Raw genomic sequence first — 12589 nt, 5'->3', positions numbered from 1 at the left:
CTCAACACGAGGGCCCCTCAGGGGTGCCTGCTTAATCCCCTCCTGTACTCCCTGTTCACCCATGACTGCGTGGCTACACATAACTCCAACACCATCATTAAGTTTCCTGACGACACAACGGTTGTAGGCCTGATCACTGACAATGATGACACAGCCTACAGGGAGGAGGTCAGAGACCTGGCAGTGTGGTGCCAGGACAACAACCTCTACCTCAATGTGAGCAAGACAAAGGAGCTGATCGTGGACAACAGGAAAAGGAGAGCTGAGCACACCCCCATTCACATCGATTGGGCTGTAGTGGAACGGGTCGAGAGCTTCAAGTTCCTTTGTGTCCACATCGTCAACAAACTGTGATGGTCCAAACACCCCCAAAAAGTTGTGAAAAGGGCATGACAACGCCTATTCCCCCTCAGGAGACTGAAAACATCTGGGTCCTCAAATCCTCCAAATGGTCAACAGCTGCATCATCAAGAGCATCCTAACCTGTTGCATCACTGCTTGGTATGGCAACTGCTCGGCATCCGACCACAAGGCGCTACAGAGGGTAGTGCGTACGGCCCAGTTGGCTCAGGTCTGAACCCTGACTCTGCCACACTCTCCCTGAGCCCCCCCCAAGACATTTTTGGGGCTGACTCTCGGTCTTCTGTCCGCGTCGCCGTGCTGCCTCCTCATACCAGTGCCTCTCCGCTTTCGCCGCCTCCAGTTCTTCCTTGGGGTGGCGATATTCTCCAGGCTGAGCCCAGGGTCCTTCACCGTCCAGTTCGTCCTCCCATGTCCAGTCCTTCTCTCGCTTCACCTTGGTGCGGCTACACTCCCCTGGTTTAGCCCAGGGTCCTCTCCCGTCGAGGATTTCCTCCCAAGTCCAGAAATTCTTGTCGCGCTGCTCCTGCTGCTGCTGTTGCCTGTTACCACGTTGTGGTGGCTGATTCTGTTACAGCTTTCTTCCGTTGAAGGAGAGTCGGACCAAAATGCAGCGTGGTTAGTTCGATACATCTTTAATAAAGAAAAAACACAAACAATACAAAAACAACAAACCGAATGTGAAAAGCTATACAGCCTATCTGGTGAACACTAACACAGAGACAGGAACAATCACCCACGAAACACTCAAAGAATATGGCTGCCTAAATATGGTTCCCAATCAGAGACAATGAAAATCACCTGCCTCTGATGAAGAACCGCCTCAAGGCAACCATAGACTTTCCTAGACAACCCTACTCAGCCACAATCCCAATACCTACTAAAACCCCAATACAAAAACACACCACAAAATAAACCCATGTCACACCCTGGCCTGACCAAATAAATGAAGACAAACATACATACTTCGACCAGGGCGTGACACTACCATGGTCCCCAGATGACTGTCTACCATATTCCTCACAATACTGTCTACCATGGTCCCCAGATGACTGTCTACCATATTCCTCACAATACTGTCTACTATGGTCCCCAGATTACTGTATATCATGGTCCCCACATTATTGCCTAGCATGGTCCCCACATTACTGCCTAGCATGGTCCCCAGATTACTGTCTACCATGGTCCCCAGATTACTGTCTACCATGGTCCTCACAATACTGTCTACAATGGCCCCCACATTACTGTTTACCATGGTCCCCACATTACTGTTTACCATGGTCCCCACATTACTGTCTACCATGTTCCTCACAATACTGTCTACCATGGTCCCCACATTAGGCTCCACCTCATTCCCTGCAGTTAATCACCGGCTCTTAAGCACTTGTTACAGAAATCACTTAATGTCGGTTGACGGAAGCTTGCTGCTCTCGACTTCCAGGTGCCAGTTAATTTGTCCAGCTGTGTTGTCTCTGGTTATCTGGGTCTCTATAAGACCTGTTGTCCTCGTAAGCCCCTTGTCTGTCTGTCTCTCTCTTCCCTGGTATCACTGTGTATCTTTTATGCTAAAAGAACCCAGGGCTGATTCAGTGTTCCTGCCAGCTCTAATCTCAGTTAATGTTGTTCTTACTTCAGCCCACAGTTCCTCACCACTCCTCTCCCAACCCAAGTGTTTATTTGGTGAAATCAGGTGTCAACCGCCTACCATCTCACCACACACACGCGCACACACACATACACACGTTAGCTTGCGACAGTGGCTGTAGAGGAGAAACAACAACACCAGAGCCAGTCTACAAGCTGTTCCAGCTGTTTCCCTGTGTTGTGTGTGTTTCGATCTGTGCCTGATGATGTTCATAGACAGGCTCAGCAGCAGCTCCACTCGCTGGGCTGCTGGGAGATGGCTTTGTTGGCTGTGTGTGAGCCACGTCCGCTCTCACCGACACTGTAGTTGACATATATTGTAGACTTTACTATAGAACCCATGTTTTACACATGTAATAAAACCCATGTTAGCATTTAGTTGGACAGTGTATACCATGTACATAATAATACAACTAATAAAACTAATGTTTGACACATACTATAGAACCAACATTGACCGATGCTATAAAACCCATGTTGACCCATACTATAGAACCCATGTTGACCCATACTATAGAACCAACATTGACCGATGCTATAAAACCCATGTTGACCCATACTATAGAACCCATGTTGACCCATACTATAGAACCAACATTGACCCATACTATAGAACCAACTTTGACCCATACTATAGAACCCATGTTGACCCATCTATGGAACCCATGTTGACCCATATTATAGAACCAACATTGACCCATACTATAGAACCAACTTTGACCCATACTATAGAACCCATGTTGACCTGTACTATAGAACCCATATTATAGAACCTATGTTGAACCATACTATAGAACCCATGTTGACCCATACTATAGAACCCATAATGACCCATACTATAGAACCCATAATGACCCATTTTGTAGAACCCATGTTGACCCATACTACAGAACCATTGTTTGGCACTTTGGGATGTTTCACACCAGCCAAAACACCTCTTTGGTGGTCATATTAGGAAGCTGTAGTCCTCTCTCTACTAGAGGTTGACCGATTAATCAGAATTGCCGATTAATTAGGGCCGATTTCTAGTTTTCATAACAATCGGAAATTGGTATTTTTGGCCGCCGATTTGCCGATATATATATATATATATTTTTTTTTACACCTTTATTTAATCTTTATTTCACTAGGCAAGTCAGTTAAGAACACATTCTTATTTTCAATGACAGTGGGAACAGTGGGTTAACTGCCTTGTTCAGGGGCAGAACGACAGATTTTCACTTTGTCAGCTCGGGGGATCCAATCTTGCAACCTTAACTAGTCCAACGCAATAATGACCTGCCTCTTTCTCGTTGCACTCCACAAGGAGGCTGCCTGTTATGCGAATGCAGTAAGCCAAGGTAAGTTGCTAGCTAGCATTAAACGTATCTTATAAAAAACAATCATAATCACTAATTAACTACACATGGTTGATGATATTACTAGATATTATCTAGCGTGTCCTGTGTTGCATATAATCTGACTGAGCATACAAGTATCTGACTGAGTGAGGTGTGGTAGGCAGAAGCAGGCGCGTAAACATTCATTCAAACAGCACATTAGTGCGTTTTGCCAGCAGCTCTTCGTTGTGCATCAAGCATTACGCTGTTTGTGACTCCCGAGATGAGGCTCGTGTAACCAAAGTGAAATGGCTAGCCAGTTAGCGTGCGCTAATTGTCGTTGTGTTGCTGGTTCGAGCCCAGGGAGGAGCGAGGAGAGGGATGGACGCTATACTGTTACACTGGCAATACTAAAGTGCCTATAAGAACATTCAATAGTTAAAGGTTAATTAAATACAAATGGTATAGAGGGAAATAGTCCTATAATTCCTATAATAACTACAACCTAGAACTTCTTACCTGGGAATATTGAAGACTCATGTTAAAAGGAACTACCAGCTTTCATATGTTCTCATGTTCTGAGCAAGGAACTGAAACGGCAGCCGTCATACCGCTTCTGTCTCCTAGAGATGAACGTACTTTGGTGCGAAAAGTGCAAATCAATCCCAGAACAACAGCAAAGGACCTTGTGAAGATGCTGGAGGAAACAGATAGAAAAGTATCTATATCCACAGTTAAACAAGTCCTATATTGACATAACCTGAAAGGCCGCTCAGCAAGGAAGAAGCCACTGCTCCAAAAACGCCATAAAAAAGCCAGACTACTGTTTGCAACTACACATAGGGACAAAGATTGTACCTTTTGGAGAAATGTCCTCTCGTCTGATGAAACAAAAATAGAACTGTTTGGCCATAATGACCATCGTTATGTTTTGAGGAAAAATGGAGAGGCTTGCAAGCTGAAGAACATCATCCCAACTGTGAAGCACGGGGGTGGCAGCATCATATTGTGGGGGTGCAGGAGGGACTGGTGTACTTCACAAAATAGATGGCTTCATGAGGAAGGAACAGTCAAAGTATTGGAGAGACCATCACAAAGCCCTGACCTTAATCCCATAGAACATTTGTGGGCAGAACTGAAAAAGCATGTGCGAGCAAGGAGGGCTACAAACCTGACTCAGTAACACCAGCTCTGTCAGGAGGAACTTATTGTGGGAAGGTTGTGGAAGGCTACCCGAAACGTTTGACCCAAGTTAAACAATTTCAAGGCAATGCTGACAAATACTAATTGAGTGTATGTAAACTTCTGAGCCACTGGGAATGTGATGAAAGAAATGAAAGCTGAAATAAATAATTCTCTCTACTATTATTCTGATATTTCACATTCTTAAAATCAAGTAATCATCCTAACTGAGCTAAGACAGGGCATTTTTACTAGGATTAAATGTCAGGAATTGGGAAAAACTGAGTTTAAACGTTTGACTTCAACAGTACCGTAGAGAGCTATTTATAACTTGTCAGAAATGTCCAGATCTACTAGCCTATGTCAGCTAACGTTTTTTTATTAAGGTTTTTAGCCCATATTGTTGTCTTTTTTTCTCACTCAAATATCACTTGAATACACATTAGAAATGGCCAAATGTATAGAATTGCAAGAAAATTTGCTTAAAATTGCAAAATGTTCTTTGCACCCCATGACAGAATGTATAGAATTGCAGGAAATAAACTTTTAACCTGCAACATATTCTCTCCACCAACAAGAGGGGTGTGAACAGTTTGTGTCATGAACAGTGCCTGTGCCGATAGACATAGACGTGGTGTTTGCGCATGCTCAGAGGGGTGGCTCGGGATGTTTCCCAATGCTGGACGGGGTCCCCGAGTGAAAAAGTTTGGGAACCCCTTGGTTAAGCAATCCTTGCATTCACATACCCCTATAGTTCTTTCATGTTATAAACTGAAGCTAGCAAAGTCTACTTCCCTCTCAGACTAGCGGTGAGCTTCCAAAACATTGGTAGTACTAAGATCCCATTTCGTCCATTGCCTAACAAAGGACTTAAGACAACCTTAGTGTTACAAAAGGTTTTGGAGCTCATGATGCTCATCTGAATGTTGACCTAACATGTTCTATCTCTCCATGTTCCTCTTTGTGTCCCAGGTATGAGAGGGATCTGAAGCCCAGCAGCAGCTATCCCTCTATGGAGGAGGACGAGGGCTTCAGTGACTGGACCCAGCGGCTGGAGAGACGCAGGCAGCAGGCCCAGCGCATGGAGGAGCTCAGTCAGGCCACAGAGGAGCAGGACCAGAGGCCACTGAATGGTGCCGCAAAGCCCCCCACACCACATACCCTCTCTGGCTCAGCCACCCCCACCACATCCACCTCTCGCCAGCAGAGACACAAGGCAGAAGTGGAGGATGAAGTGGAGAAGAAGTGGGGAAGAAAGGAAAGTGAGAGGAAAGGGTGGGAGCGAGAGGAGGAGGTGGTTAGAGAAGAGAGGGAAGGAGAAGTGGAGGCAGAGAAACAGAGGCAGGAGCAGATGAGAGTGCTGAAGAAGAGAGAGGAGGACCAAAGATCTGATGCTGAGGAGAAGGTACTCTTTAGCTTTACTGATTAAAAAATATATATTTATATTATAGGCAAATATGTGATTAATTAAGAAAATGTCAATTATGAATATGATTATTCAAAAATGTATGTCGTTGAAGTAGTCAACTTTGGAGATGTTAAATGTTCTTTGCAACTCCAGGTGAAAGAGAAGCACAAAGAGGTGAAGATCTCGTACACATCCAAAGTCGTCCTCCATACAGAGGCAAAGCATGGCAACGTCAACGGAGACACAGCTGGGGAGAAAGTGACATCATACATGGTCAAAACCAAATTAAGGGCTCCCAGGTAAATAATGGCGTATTATGGTATATGGATATGTCTCACCAGACCTGCTTCCAAATTCAGTTACATGGCAAGCAAATCACATCGCAATTCACATTGTAACTCCTAGATGTTTCACATTCTAAACCATCAGGATGGTGAAAACTATTAGGAAACGGAGACATCTCTTCAAATACTCCTCCTCTATACAGTGGGGCAAAAAAGTATTTAGTCAGCCACCAATTGTGCAAGTTCTCCCACTTAAAAAGATAAGAGAGACCTGTAATTTTCATCATAGGTACACTTCAACCATGACAGACAAAATGAGGGGGGAAAAATCCAGAACACCACATTGTAGGATTTTTTATGTATTTATTTGCAAATTATGGTGGAAAATAAGTATTTGGTCAATAACAAAAGTTTATCTCAATACTTTGTTATATACCCTTTTTTGGCAATGACAAAGGTCAAACGTTTTCTGTAAGTCTTCATAAGGTTTTCACACACTGTTGCTGGTATTTTGGCCCATTCCTCCATGCAGATCTCCTCTAGAGCAGTGATGTTTTGGGGCTGTTGCTGGGCAACACGGACGTTCAACTCCCATCAAAGATTTTCTATGTGGTTGAGATCTGGAGACTGCCTAGGCCACTCCAGGACCTTGAAATGCTTCTTACGAAGCCACTCCTTCGTTGCCCGGGTGGTGTGTTTGGGATGATTGTCATGCTGAAAGACCCAGCCACGTTTCATCTTCAATGCCCTTGCTGATGGTAGGCTTTGTTACTTTTGTCCCAGCTCTCTGCAGGTCATTCAATAGGTCCCCTCGTGTGGTTCTGGGATTTTTGCTCACCGTTCTTGTGATCATTTTGACCCCACGGTGTGAGATCTTGCGTGGAGCCCGAGATCGAGGGAGATTATCAGTGGTCTTGTATGACTTCCATTTCCTAATAATTGCTCCCACAGTTGATTTCTTCAAACCAAGCTGCTTACCTATTGCAGATTCAGTCTTCCTAGCCTGGTGCAGGTCTACAATTTTGTTTCTGGTGTCCTTTGACAGCTCTTTGGTCTTGGCCATAGTGGAGTTTGGAGTGTGACTGTTTGAGGTTGTGGACAGGTGTCTTTTATACTGATAACAAGTTCAAACAGGTGCCATTAATACAAGTAACGAGTGGATGACAGAGGAGCCTCTTAAAAAGAAGAAGTTACAGGTCTGTGAGAGCCAGAAATCTTGCTTGTTTGTAGGTGACCAAATAATTTGCAAATTAATTAATTAAAAATCCTACAATGTGATTTTCTGGATTTTTATTCTCATTTTGTCTGTCATAGTTGAAGTGTACCTATGATGAAAATTACAGGCCTCTTATCTTTTTAAGTGGGAGAACTTGCACAATTGGTGGCTGACTAAATACTTTTTTGCCCCACTGTATATCCACCTTTGTTCCTCCATGCAGTCATCCTCCATCTCCCTCCATCTCTCCCAGGGCTGTGGTACAAATGGCAGCTGCAGAGGCTGAGGAGGAGGCCATCTTGGAGACAGAGGCCAAGCTGGAGAAGATCCGACGGAGCCATGCGGAGAAGGAAAACCAGGAGCTTGAGCAGCTCAAACACAAGCAGGCTGAGGCCGAGCAGGAGCTAGAGGAGCTGAAGAGGAGGAGGGAGGAGAGACGCCAGGTCAGGAAGGAAGAGGAGCGCAGGAGCAGAGAGGAGGAGCAACAGCGTCTAGCCAAGGAGGAGGTGATGGTCAAATACTTTGTAGACATATTATGATGCCCACGGCCTTAAGATACACACACAGAAATAGATTAAATTGTGATGGGCATTCCGAGTATTTTCATTGAACCGGATCATTTGGCTCAGTTCACCTAAAAAAGCCCTTCATTTAGCTTCCAAATGGCTCTTTGTTCAGTAGTGCTTAAAAATGTACTTAGAAGCATGAAAAAGTAGGAAATTGTGAATGTAAACCGTAAAATCTGCCTAACATTATGTCCGATCGTGAAATGTGAGTTCAAATTAATTTTTACCTGACCAAATTATTAGATCGCCTGCCAATAAAATGACAATAATTTTTTAAAGCACTGCTAAAATGTGCATGGACCTGAATGAGGTGCTCTCCCACTATCTATTGTTCCTGTAGTGAGAATGTCCTTCAGGGAATATTTTTTACAAGTTATCTACAGTTAATCGTTGTCTGGCTCTTTCACCGATTTAATTTCTGAAGTCCACCAAAAGATCTGTTTAAAAAGAGTTGGTCATTCACAAATGACCCATCACTATGTTAAACACATACATCGCACATGCAAAAGGAGCTTTAAATCAGCTAAGCAGCTATTATTATTTTATGTGTTATTTTTTATTGAACCTTTATTTAAACTAGGCAAGTAGGTTAATTAAGAACAAATTCTTACTTGCAATGGCCTACCAAAGGCAAAAGGCCTCCTGCGGGGATTAAAATACAAATAAATTGTAAAGCCTACGGCCATAAGATATACAGCAGCTGAATGTAGCACTCACTAAATGAGCCACCCCTTTTTCTTCTAAGCTCTCCAACAGGAGTCTATTATACATTATAATGTAGCTATTGTCACATGTGGCACACTCTTAGAAAAAAAGGTGCTATCTAGAACCTAAAAGGGTTTTCAGGCTGTCCCTGTAGGACAACCTTTTGAATAACCCTGATTGGTTCCTTGTAGAACCCTTTTAGTTGCAGGTAAAACCCTTTCAGGTTCTATTGGGAAACCTTTCCACAGAAGGTTCTACACTGACCACAAAAGGGGTACCTGAAACGATAAAGGGTTCTACCTGGAACCAAACAATTTTCTCCTATGTGGACAGCCGAAGAAACCCTTTTGGAACCCTTTTAACTAAGTGTAGACAATTGTCTTCTCTTCTTGTGCAAAACCGAACCATTGTGTCTTCATGTACAGGAGGAGAAGAGGAGGATGAAGGAGGACATAGAGAGGAGGAGGATGGAGGCAGCAGAGCGGATGAAGAGCCTCAGTACCTCCAGCGTAGACGGAGATGAGATGTTTAGCTCGCTCAGTCCCAAAGGCTCCGTTTACAAGGTAGTTAACTTGTCTGTCTCCTCTGTCCATGTAGCCACGGTTTGTCGTCATTGCCCATGGTCATATATGACAAGTACGGTTCTTATGATATGATAATGATACCTTTGTTTTCAGCATTTTTCCCCAAAAATAAATTGTTCAAAAATACTAAAATGTGACTTTATACCATCTTTACAGCCATTGTGTTCAGTTTAAGCCTGTAAGTTGCATGTGTGTGTTTTAAATGTCAGAATTTGACACAGTCTCCACCACAATGCTTGTAGTGTGATCAGGTCACACACATTTACATATGGGTTTGCGATCACTGGGTGTGTTTGTGTGTGTGTGTGTGTGTGTGTGAGACATGTGCAGCTTTGAAGTCGATCAGTATTCACTGTTTTGTGTCAATACCACCAGGTCCCTGTCTGTATGATGTTAATTTGATCTGACAGCATGTCTCTACATACATACTATGTTACATACCACTCCATTCCAGACATTATGAGCCAGTGGGTTAACTGCCTTCAGGGGCACTTCAGGGGCAGAACAACAGATTTTTACCTTGTCAACTCTGGGATTCAATCTTGCAACCTTACAGTTAACTAGTCCAATGCTCTAACCACCTGCCTCTCATTGCACTCCATGGGGAGCCTGCCTGTTACGCGAATGCAGTTGAAGCCAAGGTAAGTTGCTAGCTAGCATTAAACTTATCTTATAAAAAACAATCAATCAATTATAATCACTAGTTATAACTACACATGGTTGATGATATTACTAGTTTATCTAGCGTGTCCTTCATTGCATATAATCGATGCAACGCTGGGGGATGATTTAACAAAAGCGCATTTGCGAAAAAAGCACAATTGTTGCACGACTGTATATATTGTTAAACCTACATATTTAGCTAAAATAAATCCAGGTTAGCAGGCAATATTAACCAGGTTAAATTGTGTCACTTCTCTTGCGTTCATTGCACGCAGAGTCAGGGTATATGCAACAGTTTGGGCCGCTTGGCTCATTAATTATTATTATTATTATGTTGTAATTAAGTCTATGATTTGATATTTGATAAAGCAGTTTGACTGAGCGATGGTAGGCAGCAGCAGGCTCGCAAGCATTCATTCAAACAGCACTTTCGTGCGTTTTGCCAGCAGCTCTTCGCTAGCACAGCGTTGTTTATGACTTCAAGCCTATCAGCCTGATGGCTGGTGTAACCCATGTGAAATGGCTAGCTAGTTAGTGGGATACGCGCTAATAGTGTTTCAAACGTCATTCGCTCTGAGACTTGGAGTAGTTATTCCCCTTGCTCTGCAAGGGCCGCAGCTTTTGTGGAGCGATGTGTAACGATGCTTCGAGGATGGCTGTTGTCAATGTGTTCCTGGTTCGAGCCCAGGGAGGAGCGAGGAGAGGGACGGAAGCTATACTGTTACACTGGCAATACTAAATTGCCTATAAGAACATCCAATAGTCAAAGGTTAATTAAATACAAATGGTATAGAGAGAAATAGTACAATAAATACTATATTAACTACAACCTAAAACCTCTTACCTGGGAATATTGAAGTCTCATGTTAAAAGGAACCACCAACTTTCATATGTTCTCATGTTCTGAGCAAGGAACTCATACGTTAGCTTTTGTACGTGGCACATATTGCACTTTTACTTCTCCAACACTTTGTTTTTGCATTATTTAAACCAAATTGAACATGTTTCATTTCATTCAATAAATGGATTTTTATTGTTGTATTATATTACGTTAAAATAAGTGTTCATTCAGTATTGTTGTAATTGTCATTATTACAAATACATTTTTTTTTTAATCGGACGATTAATCATTATTCGGCTTTTTTGGTCCTCCAATAATCGGTCATCCTCTAATACAGATACAGTTAGACTGGCGGCAGGTAGCCTCGTGGTTAGATTGAATCCCAGAGCTGACAAGGTAAAAATCTGTCGTTCTGCCACTGAGCAAGGCAGTTAACCCACTGTTCCCTGGTAGGCTGTCATTGTAAATAAGACTTTGTTCTTTAACTGACTTACCTAGTTAAATAAAGGCTAAATTAATTTTACAACTAATAATAATTCAAAATGTGTTTCCGTGGGTTCATTTGTTTGGATTTGAGCATTTACACTGCATGGCATGTTGTCAAGGGTTGAGTATAGTACTGTACTCCTGCTTCTTGTATCATTTCATTAGACTTGTTGCCTGTCAGATACATTCCACAGGATTTATAATCCACTCCGATCCCATTAGGACATGTAGCCTAATCACAGTTACTGGCTTTGTGTTCTGCCAGGAGATTCCAGTAAGGACCCTAGATAACCTTTTAGAGCTGGATGTCATTTCTAACACCCCAACCCTATGAGCTTGCTTTATGAGCCTGGCTCAACTCTGACTTTAATGTATCAGTCAGATCATTAAAATAGCTAATTACATTTTTACAACCAGATGCATATATCATGTAGCTCTCATCTGTCGTAAATGCACTCGCTGCATGTAGCATTCAGTCTCCTTATTGTCTCCTTGACAGGCAACAAGTTCAGCTACTGATAATATTATGTTTCCATCCACTATCTCTTTAATATTACGTTTCCACCCACTATTTCTTTTATAATACGTTTCCATCCACTATCTCTTATTTTCACTTTCTAACCCGACTGTACAGGGCTATGTGGTGACGGGGTTGCTGTGGTGGTGTCCTTGGGCCTTGGTCCTTAGAGTGCTGTCATGAGATTCCCTCTGATTGTGTGTGTAATTTTAGAGAGAGAATGAATAGAGTTTGACAGGAGAAAATACATGCTCTGTGAGTTGGGGTCGACATGTTGTGCTATTTGATTCAGGTTGGGGGCTGAACAGTGAACAGTAACATAAGGGATCCTTCTGTGTGGGAGGAACCAGAGCTTGGTGCTGGATCCTTTGAAGTATGACCTCTTTGGCAAGCAAGGGTAGAGGACGGGACATTATGACCCTGCCTCAAACTAGAACCCCTCTCATACAAATATTAGTGTGTTGATTAATGATTAACCTAAGACTTGCAATCCCAAACATATTTTCTTTACTATGATTAAGTCTGTAATGCAGTAAATACACAGATTCAAGGTAAGGAATGGGTTTTGGAAGCCTTCCCACACCCTGATTTCATTATAACTATGCCTGCAGTAAACCTTGGATTAAGGCAGAGTTAGCTTGAATCTCTCTCTGGTAATATAAATGGACAGATACAGGCAGATGGAGACAGTTGATAAAGACCAGTAGAACATTGCTCTGTTTGACTTGGAAGAGATCTTTACTGTGTCAGGCTAAATCCAGGGCTGTGATTAACATCACATTGATCATGAGAATCCCCAGTCTGACAATTCTAG

General features: G+C 42.9%; 1 protein-coding gene across 2 annotated transcripts in view; it reads left to right on the top strand.

The window, feature by feature from the left end:
* The window catches only part of LOC118359288 (non-muscle caldesmon-like), a 42345-nt gene that overhangs the window by 14814 nt on the left and 14942 nt on the right, over positions 1–12589 (top strand). The window contains exons 3-7 of one of the 2 annotated variants that reach the window (XM_035737754.2): positions 5478–5910; positions 6067–6212; positions 7667–7919; positions 9110–9247; positions 9877–9909. In XM_035737754.2, the coding sequence (XP_035593647.1) occupies positions 5478–5910; positions 6067–6212; positions 7667–7919; positions 9110–9247; positions 9877–9909 (1003 nt within the window). The remainder of the gene's footprint in view (positions 1–5477; positions 5911–6066; positions 6213–7666; positions 7920–9109; positions 9248–9876; positions 9910–12589) is intronic. The other variant, XM_035737756.2, reaches the window with a different exon arrangement.

Source organism: Oncorhynchus keta, chromosome 26 (genome assembly GCF_023373465.1).
Source record: "Oncorhynchus keta strain PuntledgeMale-10-30-2019 chromosome 26, Oket_V2, whole genome shotgun sequence".
Taxonomy (NCBI): domain Eukaryota; kingdom Metazoa; phylum Chordata; class Actinopteri; order Salmoniformes; family Salmonidae; genus Oncorhynchus; species Oncorhynchus keta.
This window is presented reverse-complemented; position numbering and strand designations above follow the sequence as displayed.